The 22,927-nt window shown below is 34.7% G+C and overlaps 3 protein-coding genes across 3 annotated transcripts in view; 2 read left to right on the forward strand and 1 right to left on the reverse strand.

The window, feature by feature from the left end:
• LOC132729289 (TATA box-binding protein-associated factor RNA polymerase I subunit A-like) overlaps nt 1-22,927 on the reverse strand; it is a 33,597-nt gene that overhangs the window by 6,896 nt on the left and 3,774 nt on the right. Inside the window, exons 3-6 of the mRNA XM_060715015.1 lie at nt 21,888-22,053; nt 20,979-21,127; nt 18,038-18,190; nt 14,353-14,416 (exon numbers count right to left, since the gene is read on the reverse strand). Of these exons, the coding sequence (XP_060570998.1) occupies nt 14,353-14,416; nt 18,038-18,190; nt 20,979-21,127; nt 21,888-22,053 (532 nt within the window). The remainder of the gene's footprint in view (nt 1-14,352; nt 14,417-18,037; nt 18,191-20,978; nt 21,128-21,887; nt 22,054-22,927) is intronic.
• On the forward strand, nt 7,810-9,236 carry LOC132729309 (C-type lectin domain family 4 member G-like). Its single transcript, XM_060715045.1, has one exon. The coding sequence runs from the start codon at nt 7,878-7,880 to the stop codon at nt 8,628-8,630; it is 753 nt and encodes a 250-aa protein (XP_060571028.1). The 5' UTR covers nt 7,810-7,877; the 3' UTR covers nt 8,631-9,236.
• LOC132729315 (C-type lectin domain family 4 member G-like) lies at nt 12,536-15,246 on the forward strand. The gene has a single exon (XM_060715051.1). The coding sequence runs from the start codon at nt 12,581-12,583 to the stop codon at nt 13,337-13,339; it is 759 nt and encodes a 252-aa protein (XP_060571034.1). The 5' UTR covers nt 12,536-12,580; the 3' UTR covers nt 13,340-15,246.

Here is a 22,927-nt window from a genome sequence, read left to right on the forward strand (position 1 = left end):
TAGATCCCTGACCTATCTAGTTCTAATTATCAAATTAGTGGTTAAATCTATTGTTAACTCAATAAAAGATCAGAGTAGGAATATATCAATGCACTTGAGTCTATAGTGAATAAGAATTTGGTGGTGAAGGTCATATTTCACACAGCCTAAATTTCATAACTACATCAAAGGACAAAAAAGTAAGACACTTTGTCAAAATCTAGGTAAGCTGATATCAAAGTTCTCTTTACATCTTAATCTGTGCACATGGTTCAGATTTCATAGCTGTACATCAAAGGACAAGAAAGTAGGTCACATCATCAAAATCTAGGTCACCTGATATTAAAGTTCAATTTTACAACTAAAACTGTGCACATGGTCAAAATTTCATTGCTGTACATCAACGGACAAGAAAGTAGGTCACTGTCCCCTTGGGCAAGGCAAAATTTTGGACCGAAGGGTTTATTTTAAAACAATCTTGATACAGGTCCACCAAACAACATTTCAACTCAAATATCTAAGCTGAAGCTTTCTCCCATTCAGAAAACATTAATTTGTTTTATTTTCTATTTTTACTATGTGTACATAATGAGAATCACTGCCCCGGGCAGGGCCAATTTTGACACCAGGGGAACAAGAATTTGTAACAGAGTTACCAACGTCCCCCGCCTCAGAGAAGTTTTATATGAAGCATAAAATTGTGCTATTTCAAAAGATTGAGGTATGGATCTAAGGACTTTCAGTCCAAAATTATGATCAATGCTAGATCTGCAAATGCAACAATAAATTTAATAAAGAAACAAGAGCCACGTCAACATGGCCATCCCCCGCCGAAAGTGTTTGCTCATTGGAAGAATTTGCTCATTGGAAGAATGTATATGTAGTAGAGCAGAATAATTCAATTTTTAGGTCTTTTGGTAATGAAAACTGATGGCTGAAGTGATAACAGATTCGAAACCTATGTGAATACTGATGACTGAAAATAACAAAGGGCAATAACTGAAAAATAATGCAGGGTAGGTTATCATTCTTATGTGTGCACCCCTCCTCAGTAAAATCTATTCACCTATGAAGTTTCAAGTTGATACCTCAAATACTTTTTGAGATAAGCTCTGGACAAAAAAGTATGAAAAAGAACAAAGGGCAATCACTCAAAAATTATGTAGGGAAGAGTTATCATTCTTGCACACAGCATTCCTCCTCAATAAGATCTATCCATCATGACATTTCATGTTGACATCTCAAACACTTTTGAGTTATGCTCCACTCAGGTGAAAAATTGAGTATGAAAAATAACAAAGGGCAATTATTAAACAAGAGGGCCATGATGGCCCTAGATCGCTCACCTGACTTATCAAACTCATCCAAACAATTACCTAGACAAGCATTCTGACCAAGTCTCATGACAGGTGAGTCAAAAATGTGACTACTACAGTGTTAACAAGGATTATCCATATTTGAGCAGTGCGACCTAGTTTTTTACCCAGGTGACACATATTCAAACTTGACCTAGAAATCATCAAAACAAACTTTCATGACCCATGTTCGAACTCATCTGAGCTATCACCTAGACAAACATCCTGACCAAGTTTGATGATGATTGAGGCAAAAATGCGACAGCTAGAGTGTTCACAAGCAATTGTGGACTGACGACGGACATTCACTGATCCTAAAAGCTCACCCTGAGCAAGCTCAGGTGAGCTAAAAATTATGAAAGGTAGAGTAATCATTCTTATGCACTGCACACCTCCTAAGTGAGATCTATGCACCTATGAAGTTTCATGTTGATATCTCAAATACTTTTTGAATTATGCTCTGGACAAAAATTAATTTTGAAAAATTACAAAGGGCAATATCTCAAAAATTATGCAGGGTAGAGTTATCATTCTTGTGCACTGCACTCCTCCTCAATGAGATCCATCCAGCAACAAAGTTTCAAGTAGATACCTCAAATACTTTTGAAGAGAAGCTGCGGACAAAATATTATGAAAAAGAACAAAGAGCAATAACTCAAAAATTGTATAGGGAAGAGTTATCATTCTTGAGCACAGCATTCCTCCTCAATATGATCTATCCACCTATGACATTTCATGTTGACATCTCAAACACTTTTTGAGTTATGCTCCACTCAGGTGAAAAATTTGAAGTATGAAAATAACAAAGGGCAATAACTAAAAAAATGTGAAAGGTAGAGTTATTATTCTTGTGCAGTGCACACCTCCTGAGTGAGATCTATGCACCTATGAAGTTTCATGTTGATGTCTCAAATACTTTTTGAGTTACGCTCTGTACAAAAATTAATTTTGAAAAATTACAAAGGGCAATAATTCAAAAATTATTAAATTAGATTTATCTTTCTTATGCACTGTACACCTCCTGAGTGAGATCTATGCACCTATGAAGTTTCATGTTGATATCTCAAAGGCTTTTGAGTTATGCTCTGGACAAAAATTAATTTTGAAAAATAACAAAGGGCAATAACTAAAAAATTATGCAGGGTAGAGTTATCATTCTTGAGCACTTCACTCCTCCTCAATGAGGTCTATCCACCTATGAAATTTCAAGTTGATACCTCAAATACTTTTTGAGATATGCTCCGGACAAAAATGTCGGACGGAATTTTGTGATAAATAGTTTTCAAGATAATAAGTGGAAACTATTCTCACATTTAAGGCCTCTGTGATCTAGTGACCCCAAAAGCAATACGGATCATCTGTTGGTTATGACCAATCACTCTGTAAAATATGAAGACTTTGTATTAATTATCTTTCAAGATAATGAGCTGAAATCCTATACCATTCAAAGACCTTGTGACCTTGACCTTTGACCTGATGACCCAAAATTCAAAAAGGGTCATCTACTAGATATGACCAATCAATATGTGAAATATGAAGACTTTGTAATAAATAGTAACCAAAATAACAAGAGCCAGTTGAACCGGGTGATGCTCCCGCATAGGTTTTGGACACAGGAAGGTATACCTCTTGTAGTGTCAGAGTTAAGTCAAAGTTCAAAGTGTAAAAACAACCCAAATGTTGTGCACGACACATTGTCTCAATATGGTGATCATTTCTGTGAAATAGTTGTAAAATCTGACTTCAAATTACGAAACTATGGGCCGGACATGATTTTGCTGCAAGGTCATGCTGTGACCTTGACCTTCAAGGTAGCGACCCAAATGTTGCACGTGACACGTCAATTCAATATGGTGATTATCTCTGTGAAATAGTTGTTAAATCTGACTTCAAGTAACGAAGTTTTGGGCCCGACACGATTTTGCTGCAAGGTCATAGGCCTAAGGGTTCATCAGTTATTGATCGGAAACCGTTTTACCTGCAAGGACAGACGGACGTGCCAACAATTTGGGTTTATGTGCTTTTTCTTTAATCTTTATGTGGCATTTTTCCCCATAAACCAGTAAAATTACCACATAAAACCATCAGCAGGTTTCAAACAGTCAGTATTAGGTTAAACAGAATCAGCAGAAACCATGTTGACATTTAAGGCCCCTGTGACCTTGACCTTTGACCTTGTGACCCCAAAATCAATAGGGGTTATCTACTAGTTATGACCAATCACTATGTGAAGTATGACAACTTTGTGATGAATCCTTTCCAAGATAATCAGTGGAAACCATTTTGACACTTAAGGCCCCTGTGACCTTGACCTTTGACCTAGTGACCCCAAAATCAAATAGGGGTCATCTACTATTTATGATCAAGCACTATGTGAAGTATGACAACTTTGTGATGAATACTTTTCAAGATAATCATCAGAAACCATTTTGACATTTAAGGCCCCTGTGGTCTTGAACTCTGACCTAGTGGCCCCAAAATCAATAGGGGTCATCTACTAGTTATGACCAATCACTATGTGAAATATGAAGACTTTGTGATAAATAAATTTCAAGATAATCAGCGGAAACCATGTGGTCTACCGACAGACTGACAGACAGACCGACATTAGCACTCTTCTTGGAAGGGGGGCATGAAAATAATATTTTTCAAGGAAAATTCTACGTTCAAGGGGAAATAAATCTGAAAATATTGGTGTTAGAGTTATGAACCTTATCACATAAGATCTGGTTGATGATAAGGAACATTTATTACATGCTTTTTGGTGGTTTATAGAAATATATCAGAGAAATAAAACTGATAATTTCACTGTTTTAAACAGTGAAATTATCAATTTGATAATTTCACTGTTTTGAATTTAAGCCTCTAACATTGTTTCAGTGAAATACCAGTGTGCGCAGTACAGGACACGTTGTATTATTATTTGGCACGCTTTTCATTTAGTATTAGGTTAAATGTCTTTAAAACGTTTCTTTGCATATAATAACTAGAACTGCCACTATCATGGCGTGAATACCCCCGCATACCACTTTGTCAGAATCAACAGTGGCCATTTAGAGCTCAAGGACAACCTCCCTGCCAAATCTGAGGTTACTAAGCCAGTGTATTGCTTAGTTATGTATTCTACATGCTTCAAATGTGAAAATGTCAAAATCAATACATTGCCGACAGGACATTCTTTAGCAATTGAGAAGAAAAGCTTTTTTTTTGTCAAGGTCCCTGTGACCTTGACCTTTTGACCCAGTGACCTCAAAATCAATAGGGGTCACCTTATAGTCATGATCAACATCCATGCCAAATATGAAGACTGTGGGTCAAAGGAATCTTAAGTTATTGGGCGGACAAGCTTTTTGAAGTCAAGGCCCCTGTGACCTTGACCTTTTACCTAGTGACCTCAAAATCAATAGGGGTCATCTACTAATCATGACTAACGTCCATGCCAAATATGAAGACTGTGGGTCAAAGGAATCTTAAGTTATTGGGCGGACAAGCTTTTTGAAGTCAAGGCCCCTGTGACCTTGACCTTTGACCTGGTGACCTCAAAATCAATAGGGGTAATCTACTAATCATGACTAACCTCCATGCCAAATATGACGACTGTAGGTCAAAGGAATCTCAAGTTATTGGGCGGACAAGCTTTTTGAAGTCAAGGCCCCTGTGACCTTGACCTTTGACCTGGTGATCTCTAAATCAATAGGGGTCATCTACTAATCATGACTAACCTCCATGCCAAATATGACGACTGTAGGTCAAAGGAATCTCAAGTTATTGGGCGGACAAGCTTTTTGAAGTCAAGGCCCCTGTGACCTTGACCTGGTGACCTCAAAACCAATAGGGGTCATCTACTAATCATGACTAACCTCCATGCCAAATATGACGACTGTGGGTCAAAGGAATCTTAAGTTATTGGGCGGACAAGCTTTTTGAAGTCAAGGCCCCTGTGACCTTGACCTTTGACCTCAAAATCAATAGGGGTCATCTACTAATCATGACTAACCTCCATGCCAATTATGACAACTGTAGGTCAAAGGAATCTTAAGTTATTGGGCGGACAAGCTTTTTGAAGTCAAGGCCCCTGTGACCTTGACCTTTGACCTAGTGACCTCAAAATCAATAGGGGTCATCTACTAATCATGACTAACCTCCATGCCAAATATGAAGACTAAGGGTCAAAGGAATCTTAAGTTATTGGGCGGACAAGAAAAAACCGCCGGACGGACGGACAAGCTGATTCCAGTATACCCCCTTACAACTTTGTTGTGCGGGGGTATAAAAAGAAAATTTGTTTAGTTTAGTGTACAATCAAAATATATTTCACCTTGTGAACACCAAAAGTTCATATTTCACTTGTGGCTGCGCCACTCGTGAAATATCCCTTTTGGTGCTTACTCAGTGAAATATATCCCGATCTTACACTGAACTAAACAAATATCCTCTATATTTTTGAAGTTTGAAGTTGATACCTTACTAAATGAAAAGTTATAGTGAACTGGAAATGTGTCCATAGGACACGGGTGCCCCCACACTCCACGGATTTGTCAATCTTATGTCTCTAGGTCAAATATTTTTTTTGGCTACATGTGCCCAAGTAAAAATTAAAAATATTTTATTATGTAAAGGGCAAATACTACAAAAACTGAATAAAGCCACAAGAAAACCCAAAGGTGCATAAGTACACATGCTGACCAACATTCTTGTTACTTTTCAGGCCTACAGGTCATAAACTTTTTGAGTTACATGCAACACAAGATTGATATTGTAAATTTTTACTCAGTCAAGGGCAATAACTCTAAAATTACTAAATATATCAACACGAAAACACCCAAGTGCACAACTACACATGCTGAGCAACATTCATGTAAGGTTTCATGACTCTAGGTCAAATATTTTTTGAGTTACGTGCCACACAAGTTATAAATTGGAAATTTTTACTAAGTCAAGGGCAATAATACCCACACGAAAACACCCAAGTGCACAACTACACATGCTGAGCAACATTCTTGTAAGGTTTCAAGACTCTAGGTCAAATACTTTTTAGTTACATGCGACACAAGTTGAAAGTTAGAAATTTTTACTAATTCAAAGGAAATTAACTCTAAAAGTACTAAAAATATCCACACAAAAATACTCAGGTGCACAACTACACATGCTGAGCAACATTCTTGTAAGGTTTCATGACTCTAGGTCAAATACTTTTTTAATTACGTGTGACACAAGTTGAAAATTGGAAATTTTTACTAATTCAAAGGCAATTAACTCTAAAAATACCAAATATATCCACATGAAAATACCCAGGTGCCCAACTTCACATGCTGATCAACATTCCTGTACGGTTTCATGACTCTAGGTCAATTACTTTTTGAGCTATGTGCGACACAAAAAGGGAACGGATGGATGGACTAAAGGACGGACAGCAGGACGGACAAGGGTAAATCTAAATGCCCCCCCCCCCCCCCTAAAGTGGGGGCACAAAAATATTTTACTGCACCAAAACTTTAATCTGAAATCGGACAAGGACGCCGACTCCGGGGCAAGTAGGACAGCTCTCCATATACTTTGTATAGTCAAGCTACAAATGTGACCACTAGAGTGTTAACAAGGATTATCCATATTTGTGACCTAGTTTTTGACCCCAGGTGACCCATATTTGAACTTGACCTAGAAATCATCAAAACAAACTTCAGACCAATTTCCAGGATATTTGGATCAAAACAGTAGCCACTAGAGTGTTAACAAGATTGTTCTATTTTTAGCTCCTGTGACCTAGTTTTTCATCGGAGATGACCCATGTTAGAACTCATCCAAGCAATTACCTAGACAAGCATCTTGACCTAGTTTGATGATAATTGAGTAAAAAATGTGACCACTCAAGTGTGACTAGGTTTTTCCATATCTAGGCGGTGTGACCTAGTCATTTAACCAAGGTGACCCATATTCAAACTTGACCTAGAAATCATCAAAACAAACTTTCAGACCAATTTCCAAAATAGTTGCCACTAGAGTGCTAACAAGATTTTTCTACTTTTAGCTCCTGTGACCTTGTTTTTCATCCCAGATGACCCATGTTCGAACTCATCCGAGCAATTAACCAGACAAGCATCCTGACCAAGTTTGATGACAATTGAGTCAAAAATGTGACCACTAGAGTGTTAACAAGGTTTTTCTATTTTTAGCTCCTGTGACTTAGTATTTCATCCGAGATGACCCATGTTCAAACTAATCCAAGCTATTACCTAGATTAGCCTACTGACAAAGTTTGATGATGATTGAGGCAAAAATGTGACCGCTAGAGTGTTAACAAACAAGTATGGACAGTTGACGGACAACAGACAACGGACATTCAACGATCCTAAAATCTCATCCTGAGCTAGTTCAGGTGAGCGTAAAAGTTTAACAAAGAGAAAAACAAAACAAAAGAATCGCTAAAATCTTCCAAAATCTTCCTGTATTTTGTTAACTACCTATATGAGTCTTGTCTCATAACAAGTTTAGTTTTCATAAGGACAATAATTTTCTATTAAGCATTGAAAGAATAAAATAAACATGGGGATTAAACTTATGATCACCACTGTTTTTCTGTGTATAACAGTGATTTCTACATCTCCTGTGTGGAATAGAAGCTTAGAAATAAGGCTTCAATCAGTTGAGAATCATACTGACAACATCCACTCTCAGATTTCATATCTCAAGGAGAATGATGAAGATATTTTGACAAGACTAGAAATGAATACTAATCAAATAAACATTTTAAGTAATGCTCAAGCTACAAATCTGAAGTACTACCGTGAAACATCAAACAAATCTATGAAAAAACTGGACAGTTTAACACAGAAGTATGACAGCTTGTTGGAAAAATATGAGACATTGGAAAACAAGATCAGCAAACTAAATCAATGTCCACCTGGCTGGTTCCCTTATATGAACTCCTGTTACATATTGAAGAAAGAAGCAGTAGATTGGTTCCAAGCTCGAAAGTGGTGTAGAAATAACCAAGCAAAACTTGTGGAGTACAGTGACATGGATGAAGTAACCTTTGTTTTATCAACAGCTAGATCTTATCATTACTGGGGTACTAGTGCTTGGGCTGGATTCTGGGTAGGAGCTAATGACCTACAGCATGAGGGAGTTTTCAAATGGAGTTCAAGTAACATCAACTTACACTGGAGGTACTGGTTACCAGGGCAACCAGACAGTATTTCTGTTGATGAAGACTGCATAATGACACTGGTGAATAATAAAGGCAAATGGAATGATGCACCATGTGAATTAAAACTTAACTTTGTGTGTGAAAAGTAAGGATGTACACAAATATTTGTACATTTATGAGGGCTGTCCCAATAAGTCATGGACAACAGCATTTCAATACAAAATACTTAACAGGCTTGTTGAAGATTTTTACCAGTATTTAAGAAGCCATTGTTTGGGTGGCATCAGTTGTATGTTCAAGCAAGGCAGAAATGTAATGATGTAACAGGCAGATTTTTTAATGTCATTGAACGTTTATCTTGTTCTAAAGACAATGATGCTATCAAGGTTGTAAAATGGTGACTTGGCATTGAACGCATAGGCACACCTCTATTCTTTATAAATGCTTTAATATTTTTTGTTTATGTATATTTATAAGAAATTATGTTTCTTAATTCATTTTAAATTGATGGAGATACCTGTACACTTGGCAAAGTTATTTTAAGCTTAGGTGTTAATTTTTTCTTTAACAGTGATTGTCCATGACTTTATACGACAGCCCTTGTATAAACCAGTATTTGAATGAAACTTTAAATCTTTGTGTGTGAAAATTATGAGTGTAAATAAATATTTTAACAAACAACATACTGAAAGCTTGATGTTAAACAGTTGTTACTCATATCAAATAAAAATGTAGATGCAATCATTTTGCACCAAGCCCCTGATAATTAAATAAAATCTCATTATTTGAATACAGTCGAGACTGTCATATGTGACTTTCCAAGGGACCTTCAGAAAAAGGTCACATATGACAGGGAGTCTCTTAATACAGTCTCAAAGAAAATTAAATTTAAATACCATGTATCTGTCTATATACCATTGTGACTTAACATACATAACTGTGTGAAGGAATAATATCTAACCAATTGCAAATAAACATGGGTATTCATAATTTTTTTTATGCAAATAAAATAAGAATCCATGAAAAACAAATATATATTAGCATGTATATCACATAAAATTCAATTTAATTTTTTGTTATAAGATTTAAATTGAATCTTTAGGGTATAAATCAACTGGAATTTGATGCATTCAAATCCATACTTGTAAAAGTTAAACATATCCATACTTGATCCAAATCTTTTTCTGGTTTGGTATCAGTATTTTTTCCGTATTAATAATGCAGCCATAGAAAGGTAAATTAAAAAAATGCTGCCTAAAAATCTTCCGTAGGCACTCTATAATTACAAAAAAATCTGACACAAGCTTAATCCAGTTTACTCAGGTCATTATGTACAATACACACACATCGATTGCCATGCTTCCCCTTAGTGACGTCACTCGATACCTGTATACATGTTAACTGTGTAATTGAGAGGTGTGTAGACTTTGTTTGCTACTGGATTATAATTGGACTTAATTATTTTGGCCCTCTGGGTGTTAAAATAGGTATTATTTATCTGATTAACGGACAATTAAAAGGTGTGAAAGTCGTTTAAATCAGACAAAACATTGCATTGGGACCAGACAATTAGGGTCGCTTGTCACATATGACAGGGAGTCGTTTAATTCAGACCATTTATATAGGAAAATATGTTGGGAGTACTGAAACAAGGTCGGATAAGACAGGGAGTCGTTTAAATCAGGGGGTCGCTAAGGCAGTCTCGACTGTACTTTCATAATAACATCAATTATTAAATAATACTGAAATTTTCATGTGTGTAATTTACAATAATTTAAACTAGAACTATCACTAAATGTGATTAATACCCCCACAAGTCTGCTTCGGAAATGAGGATGTTACTAGTAACAGAATACCTTGTAAAAGAATTGAAACATAGAGTTATGGTTGTGAACAATTAAAGATAATTGTGGTTCATGTATGTTGCATTTCCTTTCAATGTGGTTGGCCATTGATGAAGTTTAATTGAATTACTCTGTAATAAGTTCAGAAAGACAAAGAAAAAGAACAAAGGGCAATAACTCTATAAAAACTGAAGAGAGAGTTATAGTTCTTGTGCACTGCACTTCCTCTTATTGTGCTTGACCATTGTATGAAGTTGTTTTGAATTCCAACCTGTATGTTTTAAGTTATGCTCCGGACAAGGAAAAGTATCAAAGGGCAGTAACTCTGTATTTTGTCAAAATGGAGTTATGGCTCTTGTGCACTGCACTTCCTTTGAATGTCCTTGACAACTGTATGAAGTTGTACTGAATTCCAAACAGTAGTTTTCAAGTTATGCTCTGGACAAGGAAAAGTAACAAAGGGCAATAACTCTGTAATTAGTCAAGATTGAGTTATGGTTCTTGTGCACTGCACTTCCCCTTATTGTGCTTGACCATTGTATGAAGTTGTTTTGAATTCCAACCAGTAGTTTTCAAGTCATGCTCTGGACAAGGAAAAGTAACAAAGGGCAGTAACTCTGTAATTAGTCAAGATGGAGTTATGGTTCTTATGCACTGCACTTCCTCTCAATCTGCTTGACCATTGTATGAAGTTATAATGAATTCCAACAATAAGTCTTCAAGTTATGGTCCAGACAAAAGAAAGCAATGGAAAAGTAACAAAGGGCAATAACTCTGTAATTAGTCAAGATGGAGTTATGGTTCTTGTGCACTGCACTTCCCCTTATTGTGCTTGACCATTGTATGAAGTTGTTTTGAATTCCAACTAGTAGTTTTAAAGTCATGCTCTGGACAAGTAAAAGAAACAAAGGGCAGTAACTCTGTAATAAGTCAAAATGGAGTTATGGTTCTTGTGCACTGCACTTCCTCACAATGTGCTGGACCATTGTATGAAGTTATAATGATTTCAAACAATTAGTCTTCAAGTTATGGACCGAACAAAAGAAAGCAATGGAAAAGTAATAAAGGGCAATAACTCTGTAATTACTTTAGATAGAGTTATGGTTCTTATGCACTGCACTTCCTCTCAATGTGCTTGACCTTTGTATGTAGTTATATTGAATTCCAACCATTAGTCTTCAAGTTATGCTCCGGACAAAAAAAAGAAGGCAATTGAAAAGCAACAAAGGGCAATAACTCTGTAATTACTTTAGATAGAGTTATGGTTCTTGTGCACTGCACTTCCCCTTATTGTGTTTGACAATTGTATGAAGTTGTTTTGAATTCCAACCAGTAGTTTTCAAGTTATGTCTCGGACAAGGAAAAGTAACAAAGGGCAATAACTCTGTAATTAGTCAAGATAGCGTTATGTTTCTTACGCACTGCACTTCCTCTCAATGTGCTTGACCATTGTATGTTGTTATATTGAATTCCAACCATTAGTCTTCAAGTTATGCTCCGGACAAGGAAAATGCAACAGACAAAAAAAAAAGCAATGGAAAAGCAACAAAGGGCAATAACTCTGTAATTACTTTAGATAGAGTTATGGTTCTTGTGCACTGCACTTCCCCTTATTGTGTTTGACAATTGTATGAAGTTGTTTTGAATTCCAACCAGTAGTTTTCAAGTTATGCCCCGGACAAGGAAAAGTAACAAAGGGCAATAACTCTGTAATTAGTGAAGATAGAGTTATGGTTCTTGTGCACTGCACTTCCTCTCAATGTGCTTGACCATTGTATGTAGTTATATTGAATTCCAACCATTAGTTTTCAAGTTATGCTCCGGACAAGGAAAATGCAATGGATGTCTGGACCGACCGACCGACCGACCGACCGCCCAACCGACCGACCGACCACCGGATGACTCCTATATACCCCCCCAAACTTGGTTTTTGGGGGTATAAAAAATGGCATAAAACCATCCCATGAAGTAAATTGCAGTACTTCAATGAAGCATCAGTTCTTTAAATATCACATTTTGACTTTATTCCTTTAAAGGACAGACAAATGGTTCCATTTTTTTAATTTATTTTTGTGAAACTGTTTTTCCTTGATACCAAACTATTAATTCAGTGAGCACTTACTGCATGACCTATTAACAATATTAACCACTTCACAAGTTCAAATTAAAACGTCATGTAAACATGTGACTGCATAGTATCGGGGTTTTTCACAAAGAGGAAAAGTTTCTTTAAAGTATCACGTATTTACACCAAAATGGATATTAAGCTGTTCTCTATGATTTTCATTCTGTGTTTTGTAGAAATTTCTACTATTTTTGTTTCTGAAGAAACATTTCAAAGAAAATTTAAGACTTTAAAATATCGCCTTGACAATGTAACTTTGCAGGTGTCTAATTTCCAAAACTATAATGCAGATATATTGAACCGCTTAGAAACATGCAATAATTTCGTATGGAATATAAGCCAAATTCTATTTCCAACAGTGAAGCAATGCCAGGAAGTGTCAAACAAATTGATAGAAAAAACTGACAGTTTAACACAGAAGTATGAAAGCTTATTGAAAAAGTATGAGGCATTGGAAAAAGAGATCAGCAAACTAAAACAATGTTCACCTGGCTGGTTACCTTATATGAACTCCTGCTATATATTGAAGAAAGAAGCAGTAGATTGGTTCCAAGCTCGAAAGTGGTGTAGAAATAACCAAGCAAAACTTGTGGAGTACAGTGACATGGATGAAGTAACCTTTGTTTTATCAACAGCTAAAGCTTATCATTACTGGGGTACTGGTGATTGGGCCGGATTCTGGGTAGGAGCTAATGATCAACAGAAAGAGGGAGTTTTCAAATGGACTTCAAGTAACATCAACTTACACTGGAGGTACTGGTTACCAGGGCAACCAGACAGTATTTCTGTTGATGAAGACTGCATAATGACACTGGTGAATCAACAAGGCAAATGGAATGATGATTCATGTGACAGGAAACTACCCTTTGTGTGTGAAAAGTACATGTAGGGAGGATGTACACCAATACTCAAACATTCACATTTGAATTAAGGATTTAAATAAACAATAAACATTTGAACAGTAAATCTCTCTATACTGTGTATAACTTTTTATTTTTTGTTTGTTTGTTTCATTTTACGCCTTTTCCCAACAGTATTTCAGTCATATAGGCGGGTAGTTTCCTAACCATCGTTCCTGGAGAGTTACACCTGTACTAGACTACCTTCATCTGCGCTAAACTACCAAAGCATCTCCTGGGGATCGAACCCACGCCAGAGAGGTAACCGAATTAGAAGTCATTGACTCTAACCCCTCGACCACGTAGTAACTTTTTAAGTAAACACTCTAAAACTAAAAATCATATATACATGCAAATCCACCTCAAAGGAATTTCTAAATTTCTTAAATCAAATTGTATCAAAAAGTCATACATGTGTTGGAATTTAAATATTGCTAAATTATACAAAAACGTAGCTTTTGCAAGAGAAAAATGAACATTCAATGAACAAATCTACAACTACATATACAATATACACATGTACAAAAATATTTTCCAATTTCTGATTTTGTTCAGTCCATTTTCTGATAAATTGTGGAAAATGATTTTCTTGAGAAAGTAAAGTATGTTTTAACGTGTCCCCTTGAATCTGCAAGATGCCTGTGTTTTATCTATTGACAACATTTAAAGGGTTTTAAGCTATATTTAAAGATGTTTTGTCATAAAATTTTTAACAATATATTTGTGTTTTTAACATAATCTTATGGTTGATTCTTGAAAAGTGATGTCAAATCCTTGTCAGAAAAAAATAGAGGTAAAAATTTAAAATCACAATTTTTAATTACAAATTGTAATTAAAACAGAAAATATCAAATTAACTTATAAATAAAAGATTAATACCTCTATCAAAAATTCTATATAGACACAGTGTAACATTACTAACTTTTGGTAAAAGTCACTGGCACACCTCTAAATATGAAACTAACTACACAAAAGACTGAAAAAATAAATTAATCAAAATTACCTTCAATAAGAAGAGTGCAGAGATCTAGCACCAAACTATCAGAGGGAGATAACTTGGCAATAGTCTGAAATAGAAATATTTTTACAATATACAAAATGTAGTATAAATAATTGTAAATCTGCAGTTGTAACTATTTCATGTAGCAAAGCTTAATTTAAAGTTATAGCTTATTTTTGTCATAAAGGATAATAACTTTTATTATATACCTATTTTATAAATGTTCTCCCTAAAATACACGCAAATCTTGTAGCGTGAACACGCTTCAACGAATAAAAAAATTCAAATTATGTTAGAGACAAATACAATACCATATATTGAAGTGCCAGACTATTTTAGTTCCCATCTTAGTTGTGTATTACGTAGCATTTGAAAAAAATGAGAACCAAAATTATTAAAGGCAAAAAATTACGTTTTCTTCTGCCATTTGTAATTCTATTTATTGACAGCTATATTTCAGTTTCTGAAATAACTAATAGAAGTTAAGAATTTTGAAACTTGTTTTGTCTTAAAATGTATAGGTATATAATGAAAGGATAATTATGTTGTAGCAGCTTTCTGAGGCCATGTATTTTGCTATGAGCCTTGGGTCTCGTGAGATATCAATATTTCAATGTTGCTAGTAGCAAAATACAAATCTTTAGAAAGCTGCTATAACATAATATTCTATAATTTCATTTATCATTGTACATGCATAGTTTTCTTGTTATAAATCATTGTAAATCTATAGTTTTATCACTTTCTTTCATAATTGTGAATCAGCGTATTTTTACGCTTATCATATGATATCTTTGTCATAACAATATTTTATCTTTTTACTTGAAAATCAGCTTTTGTATGCTTACTTACATGCTTTACCACTCTCTGTAAAACAATTAATAAAATGTATCTTTCTGATGTTTTATAGTTTTTATTCATGTTCCTTCAATAAAAGGCACATTCAGTCTCAGCAACATCCAAAAAGAGTTTTGTAAAAAGAGTGTTGTAAAAAGAGTTTTGTCTTTGTGTAACTTTTAAGTATAAAGTGTCCGGAAACACATCCAAAACACCACAAAATATTCTCTGAATATGAACAAAGTGTTGTGGGATAAATATGAAATGTTACAAATGTATTGCAGGCAAACTTCAGAAACTCTCCACTGGTGGAAAACAGAATTAGTATATTAATATTCATCCAATATACAAATTTGTATTTCTCAGAATGTAATTTTAAGAAAAGTATGAAGCATAAAAAAGTACACATTTCATAAATAGATCCTTTCTGTATCATTTTATGATTCATTATTGCTTTTTTTACTGACTGGGCTTTATACTGTTGACCGACCAACTTCTGATATCCCTAAAATTGAAAATAGACACTTCCAAAAATGGAAGCCAGGCTAGTCTATATAAGAAATTCAGCAGGTTATTTCTCACTACCGCTGCTATGCATAGATGTATTTTTGTACATGAATTAATGCTGTTGATAAGTGTCCGTATGAGCCTAGTATTTGTTTGTTTGTTTTTCTCCGTCTGCTTTGGATTAATACTACAGTAAAAACTCGCTAATAAGACCAATGACGGGACTTTACAAATCTGGTCTTAATAGCAGGTTGGTCTCATTAATGAGTTTGGCCAAACAGAAAACTAGGCAATATATTAAGGGATATCATGTACTGTACACATGTTTAATTCTGGGCTAACCTATTTCAAATGAGAAGATATAAAGCATACACTATTATTTTTTTATTTTCATTTATTTTCTTTTACTTTTTAACATTATAAAATTTTTAAACTTCTTTAGAGGTACAAAACGTATTATTATTGTCTTTAAACACAAACATATTTTTACATTATTGTTAAAAGAATGACACGACTTACTCTATTAAATCACCATTTTACTACAAAGCACACCGAACAATTAACCTTTAATTATTTTCACAGTTTTCATCGCCGATAACAACTTCAAAAACCTAATCGTTTTTGTTTAAAATTATGGACCGAAAGAGATTATGATAGCAGCAACACCTCTAAAAACTTATTGAAAGTTTTCTGTTCAATACTTTGTTGTTTTAATCCCCCAGTTATGACATTAAAGGTGTGAAATTAAGAAATTATCGGCAATATTATTGATCATTTCCGGGTTTGATACAAAGTAACCTTGACCTCTGTCGTAAACTGGATGTCGTAATATGTCGTAAAACTAGGACAACTGTTGTTTACATCACGTGTCAAAAAGATTTCAGCAATATACACGCATGTCAATATCAAGGTGAGAAAGTGCCCGCGGTCGTATTTATGGGTTTCCAAACGTACAGAATTTACGAAATGGGACTGAATTTACTGGTCGCATTACGGAATAACGGGGTGGTCTCAAAATCGGGGTTAGCGACCATTAAAATAAAGAATAAAAAATTCGGGTCTTAAAAAAATCGTTCTTATTAGCGGGTTGGTCTCGAAAACGGGGTGGTCGTAAAGCGGCTTTTTACTGTAGTCTTATTTATTTGTTTAGTTTAGTTGGGTTCCTCAGTGTAAACATTACAGTTGTATATTAACAATTTATTAGCTTGCAGCTGCTTAAGTCTGATTACTTAATTTTGTACCCAAATATCGAATTGGGCATAATTCTGAAAAACTGCTTATCAGAATTGTCTGGACCTTCATAGTAAGTTTGAAATGAATATAGAAAATTATGTTAAGATTTTTGAGAAAATTACAAAAATATAAAAGGGTAACTATAAGGCAAAAATGTCTTTCAAAAGCATCTGCCCTTAAGAAATGCGTTCCAGTTTTAATAGTGATAACATTTGATAGCTTTTGAGTAATTATCCTTAAACAATTTCAAGTACGATCCATGGACAGGCTTAATGAAACTGAGCATTTTCAATTTTGCCTTGCTGAATGTTCTTCATCGTTTTATTTCTCGCTATTTTGACCTTAAAATAAATGTGACAGGTATAAGTCATCATGGTGCATCAACAAAATTGAGCCGTGTCATGACAAAACCAACATAATGGGTTTGCGACCAGCATGGATCCAGACCAGCCTGCGCATTTGCGCAGTCTGATCAGGATCCATGCTGTTCGCTATTAGTTTCTCTGATTGTTATAGAGTATGTAAGCGAACAGCATGGATCCTGATCAGACTGGGCGGATGCGCAGGCTGGTCTGGATCCATGCTGGTCGCAAACTCATTATGTTCATATGATGTTTCAATGTTATATCTTTGTTGATACTGAAGTAAACGACCATAAACGAAAACTTAACCTAAAAAGTTAACTAATGCCACACTGATGAGAGGGTCATTACAATGCCTCCACCTTTTTGGTTCGCATAGTGGAGCTAAAAAACATGTGCCATGTCAATTGCTAGTACACACTAACCAGATGACTTAATATTCCTCCTACTAAATATAGCATCTGTCAAGAGTGGTATTCACAGCTGCATACTGTCGGGGAATGATTTGTATAAATAATTATTTCTGCATGTTGTAAGTGTATAAACTTGTTTTTCCTTAAATTACTGCCAAACTCTCAACACATTCCAATTTAATCAGCAGTAACTAATTAAAGACAATAGTCAATTGTTTCTTTACCCTATTAAGGAAACAATGTAACTAACAGACCTATACAAGCCATGAAGATATGTCCTTTTTTTAAATTAAAGTTTAGTTTCACGTTGTTTCTATAGAAATATAGGTCATAACTTACTTGAAGGCTTGAAATCTTGCCCTCATGTTCAGGGAAGTGCTCCTTGCAAAAGTTGTACAGGTATTTGTGGGCATTCAAGTTGCCAGGATTTTTCTCACAATAGTTCTTCAAAACTGCAAATGCATCCATCTCCTTATTCTGCCAAGTCAGTAACTGAAAACAACAAGAACTAATGTGATGTGTGTTGTTTTATTAAAGGAATAGGAATGGATGGATTGATGCCTGTCTAATATAAATATTCATCATTTAAAAAGAGGTACCATGACAGTTTTTCTGTTGACATCAACCCTATAAGTGAGAAATTCGTGTTTTAAGACACTATTTTTTACTTGAGAAATAAGTTTACGGGTGCCGCCATTTTGGCGTTCTGTCACTCTCGCGAGACAGTCGAGACCGAGATTGTGACGTGTTACACCCACTTTCGGTATAGGTGTACACGCTTGTACAACTGAAATATATCTTGATGAAGAGCTTAATCTTATTGCGTACATTATATATTATTTATGAAAACATCATATGGAACTGAATTGTTTTAATTAATTAATTGAAGACGCTGAGACATTAATTATCATTTGTCCGATTTTCAAGCTTGCTGATGATCCCACCACATGATTTAAGCAATGACTGCTTAATTTTCAAAGATAACTATCGTACTATGAAAACTTCTTCAAAATTGACGCTATATCCTTTTTTTTTTGTACATAATTTCGATAGACAAGCTGACCGAATAGGGTACATCGCCGGTCATGTATCTTTTTTTCAGCGTAGAATATCAACTAAATCCAATATGCAGAGATCTGCTACGGACGCGACGCTAAAAATGAGAATGGCGCAGGAAAATCGGCAGCCAGACTAATATCGTATGAAAACAAAACTGTCCGTTAGTTATTTAGGCATCCAGTCAAAACTGGTACCAACAGCAACAGCCTGTTGCCCATTCCCCTGTAATTACGCATTTTCTCCGGTTTATCCAGTTCTTTATAGCTTTTTTCCACGTTTATCTACTTACCCAATCCCTTTCCCACACAGATACGCATTTCTACTACCGTAAATTTTTAATCCAATAAAACAAAAATCATAAATCTACTTAATATTTAAAACGATTATTTGTAAATGAAAAAAATGTGTTGCTATTTTATGAAATGCTGTTATTTACAGTATAATTTGACACTGTGGAACTTAATTTCCCCTAAGGTCATTCAGTTCACTGATGAAGCATAAAAAAATTGATGTCATTTCGTCATTAGAATATTTGACAAGGGTGATTAACCAATTAGGGCAACATTGTGCATGATCAAAAGGTCTGTCGGCACAGAGGCATACAAGGAGCAATAAAAATCGTCAGTACACAGTGTGACAGGAACATTTGGTGCAAATTAGGAACAATTAAAATGGCTAATGCACAGTATTAGACATAAGTAGTAAGAACCAGCAATTGTGTGAATAAATTATGCAAATTAGATTTTTGAGCAGCCAATAACAATGTCTGCCTGCAGTTAATTTAGGCTACGATTACGATGTAAATAAATACCACGCAGCATCATACGTTGACAGACATGTTAACAATTTACTTTTCAAAAGAGTTGATTATATTTTTGAAATGTGTACATAAATATTAACATATGTTCACACCTTTTAATTTGAAAGTTAGAATCAAACTGCAAAAATTTAATTACATGTACTATCACGGATTTATATATGTAATATAAATTCGTGGTACTATTAAGAACACGTTTTAGTAGGATTTTTATAATAATGACAATTATCGCCGTTCAATAAATTATTCGTTTGTGCGTTTGTTTATTTAATTGCATTATTTGATTGTGAAACTTTGTTAAATAATAACATGTTTATTTATTCAATCTGTGAAATATTGTTTAATTCAATAAGATGAGACTTTAATGAACATAGTAACGGGCATCACTGGCCTGAAGTTGTGCGACCGGTAGACGTTGATTTTTTATTTGTTTCTTTATTTTTTATTATTTTTGGATATTTTTACGTATTTTGAACCAAAAAAATCTCCTCTACAGTAAACCTCCGGTCAAAATTAATTTGTCTGGTCAATACTTTATTATATTAATATTTCGCTACGATTCTACTAGATTTAGGTGTGGGGAAATGACATCACGCGCACCTGTTTTTATACGGCCAATACACAAACATGGCCGCGCCTACTGATATGTAGAAATCGGTGATTTAGCGATTTAAATTTTGTTATCATTCATTTAATATCATTATTTGGCGGCAGAAAATTTGCAGATTTATTATTTATAGTATTCTTTTTCTGAAATCAAGTTTTTATTCTAGCCTTGTCTTTCCCTTTAAGATTAGTTTTCAATGTGACAACCTGAAAATTTTATTTTCTTATTACCAGCCTTATCTAGCTACACAACTTTGACACTATCTACCACAAAGTTCCTAGTAAATGTCCCTCCCTTTTTTCCATAAATATAATTAAGATTGACAGTAGGACTGACTAACCAATTAGTTGTTTTTGATCTGAATTCATATTATTTTACACAATTATTATACCTAACCAACATTTCAATGTTATTTAAATCGCTATGTGTTATTACTCGGAGAGACATTCCTTATTGATTGTGGCCAGGGGAGAGAACTAGAACATTTTGCTTTCTTAAGTGTATATTGATTACGTGCCCCTAGGAAATATTGCAAATAATTGTTGACTGGGTGATAATCATTTTCAGGATGATAGATCGAAATAACACCATATGACATCACAATAGGCAATATAGTAAAAAGTTCATGCCAGGAATAATAAATAACAATAACCGAAATCTTCAAAGTCACTCTTTCTAAATGCTCCCTATTTATGAACTAGATGTTAAAAAAAAATCATTTCTGAGATATAAAGTGCCTTGAATCATCACCTGATTGTTTTACAGAAAATAAAAAAACATATTGAACAACAAAGTACTTCTGCATGTTTGGTTATAAATATATCCCAGATTCCTGGATACTCCTTCAGCTCATTGAAACAATGTTTTGCCTTCTCACAAAAGTTCTCCATCTGTATGGCCATTGACTGTTTCTGTGAATTCATCATATGCTGGCTTAGATTATCACCTGAAGTAACAATGTACCAAATGAGCCGTGTCATGACAAAACCAACATAGTGGGTTTGCGACCAGCATGGATCCAGACCAGCCTGCGCATCTGCGCAGTCTGATCAGGATCCATGCTGTTCGCTATCAGTTTCTCTACTTGTTATAGGGTTTGTAAGCAAACAGCATGGATCCTGATCAGACTGCATGGATGTGCAGGCTGGTCTTGATCCATGCTGGTCGCAAACCCATTATGTTGGTTTTGTCATGACGCGGCTCAAATTCTCTATTATTCAACTTGTTACACAAGATATTTAAGATACAATTACTCTTAGCATTAACATTATTATTAACATTAGAAGCTAGAGGCATAGATTGGTCCACTTCAAGGGTGGGTTCGGGCATGGACCCCAAGAAATTTCTTTTGCTCTAGAGTCAGAGGGGCCTTTTGGCATATATTGAATACAATTGTACACTAAATATATCCTCTTCTTGGAGAAAAAAGGTAGGCTGCAGCCTCTGTAAGCTGCTTCACTGGTAGTAGTATCAGCAGTATCAGCAGCAGAAGCATGAGTTACTCACTGACTTAAACATACTTGTCGTGTCACATATAATCAGTATTAAATCATTATCAGTCTGAATTATTTGTAAGATCTTTTACTTTTTTTCAATAAGAGATGTTTTACAGATGTTATTGTATTTTACATTTGAAATTCAAAGAGGATTAAAATTCGAAACTTAAATTTCGTATTATCAATATTCAATGCAAAAATATGTCTAACTTTGTTTTGATCCATCACATTTAGCCTCAGTCTCCTCATGTAATTTTAAGTATTTTTTCCACTCCAAATACCAAAGTAATCCAAGATAAGCTTTGTGCATATGATCAGTATACTTCTCTCTTTCTTCACTTGTAATTTTCTTTAGCCCATGTCGTTTACGAACTTCCTGTAAATAAATCATGTTGATCATGTTAAACTGCTTTTTTTTTTAAACAGTTTTCAGTTTTTATAACAAAGTGCCCTTAAATCAATTAGTATTTTCATCAATTACATTTTGTAATTATTATATGTGCAACCGGCACTCTAGATGTTTGGAAATTATATGTTTAGTAACAACAGACTGTTGGTGCTTTAACTCTTTCATCATTTAGTGGTCTCATACCTAAAAACGAATGGTACATGTAGCACCATTTGATGATATAAAGAACTGTAGTATTGGGGAGGGAAAAATGTCTTGAAATTGCTTGGTAGGAATAAATTTGCATATAATGGGAGGAAACTGGAGTACAGAGGTATCATTCTTTCAGGGAATGCTGTAGGCATCATGGTAGTTTTGTTTATAAGTGATACTCCAGTAGTAAATTTTTTTAACAGCTAGGTAAATAGGAAATAAGCTTAATGCTCCTTGTCACAGAACAACACATATATAAGATCACCCTTAGTTCTTTGAAAACCTACTGACCCCTTCCTGGTACATTAAAACAGTGAGTATATTTAAAGTTATATCACAATATAAAGCTGAGTGGACTATTACAAACATTTGACAATTCAATTTGACAGTTGTTGATTGTATTAGATATATATCTTTTTTTTTTCCCCGACTGTTTAACAGAAAGAAAACAAAAATCATAAGGAACAAGCAATTATCATAGTATTGCAAGCAATCCATAAGTCCCCTACCTGTTAGAACCCCTGCAACATTCTGAAAGACTATTGGCCATTCACTAATGTTTCTATTTTAAGTAAATTTGTTGGAAAAGTCCTTTAAAAGTGATCACAGGAAAACAGTTTTAATGAACAGACAGACAGACGGACTGAAG

This window comes from Ruditapes philippinarum, unplaced genomic scaffold, assembly GCF_026571515.1.
Source record: "Ruditapes philippinarum isolate M1 unplaced genomic scaffold, ASM2657151v2 ctg17_1_1_1_1, whole genome shotgun sequence".
Taxonomy (NCBI): domain Eukaryota; kingdom Metazoa; phylum Mollusca; class Bivalvia; order Venerida; family Veneridae; genus Ruditapes; species Ruditapes philippinarum.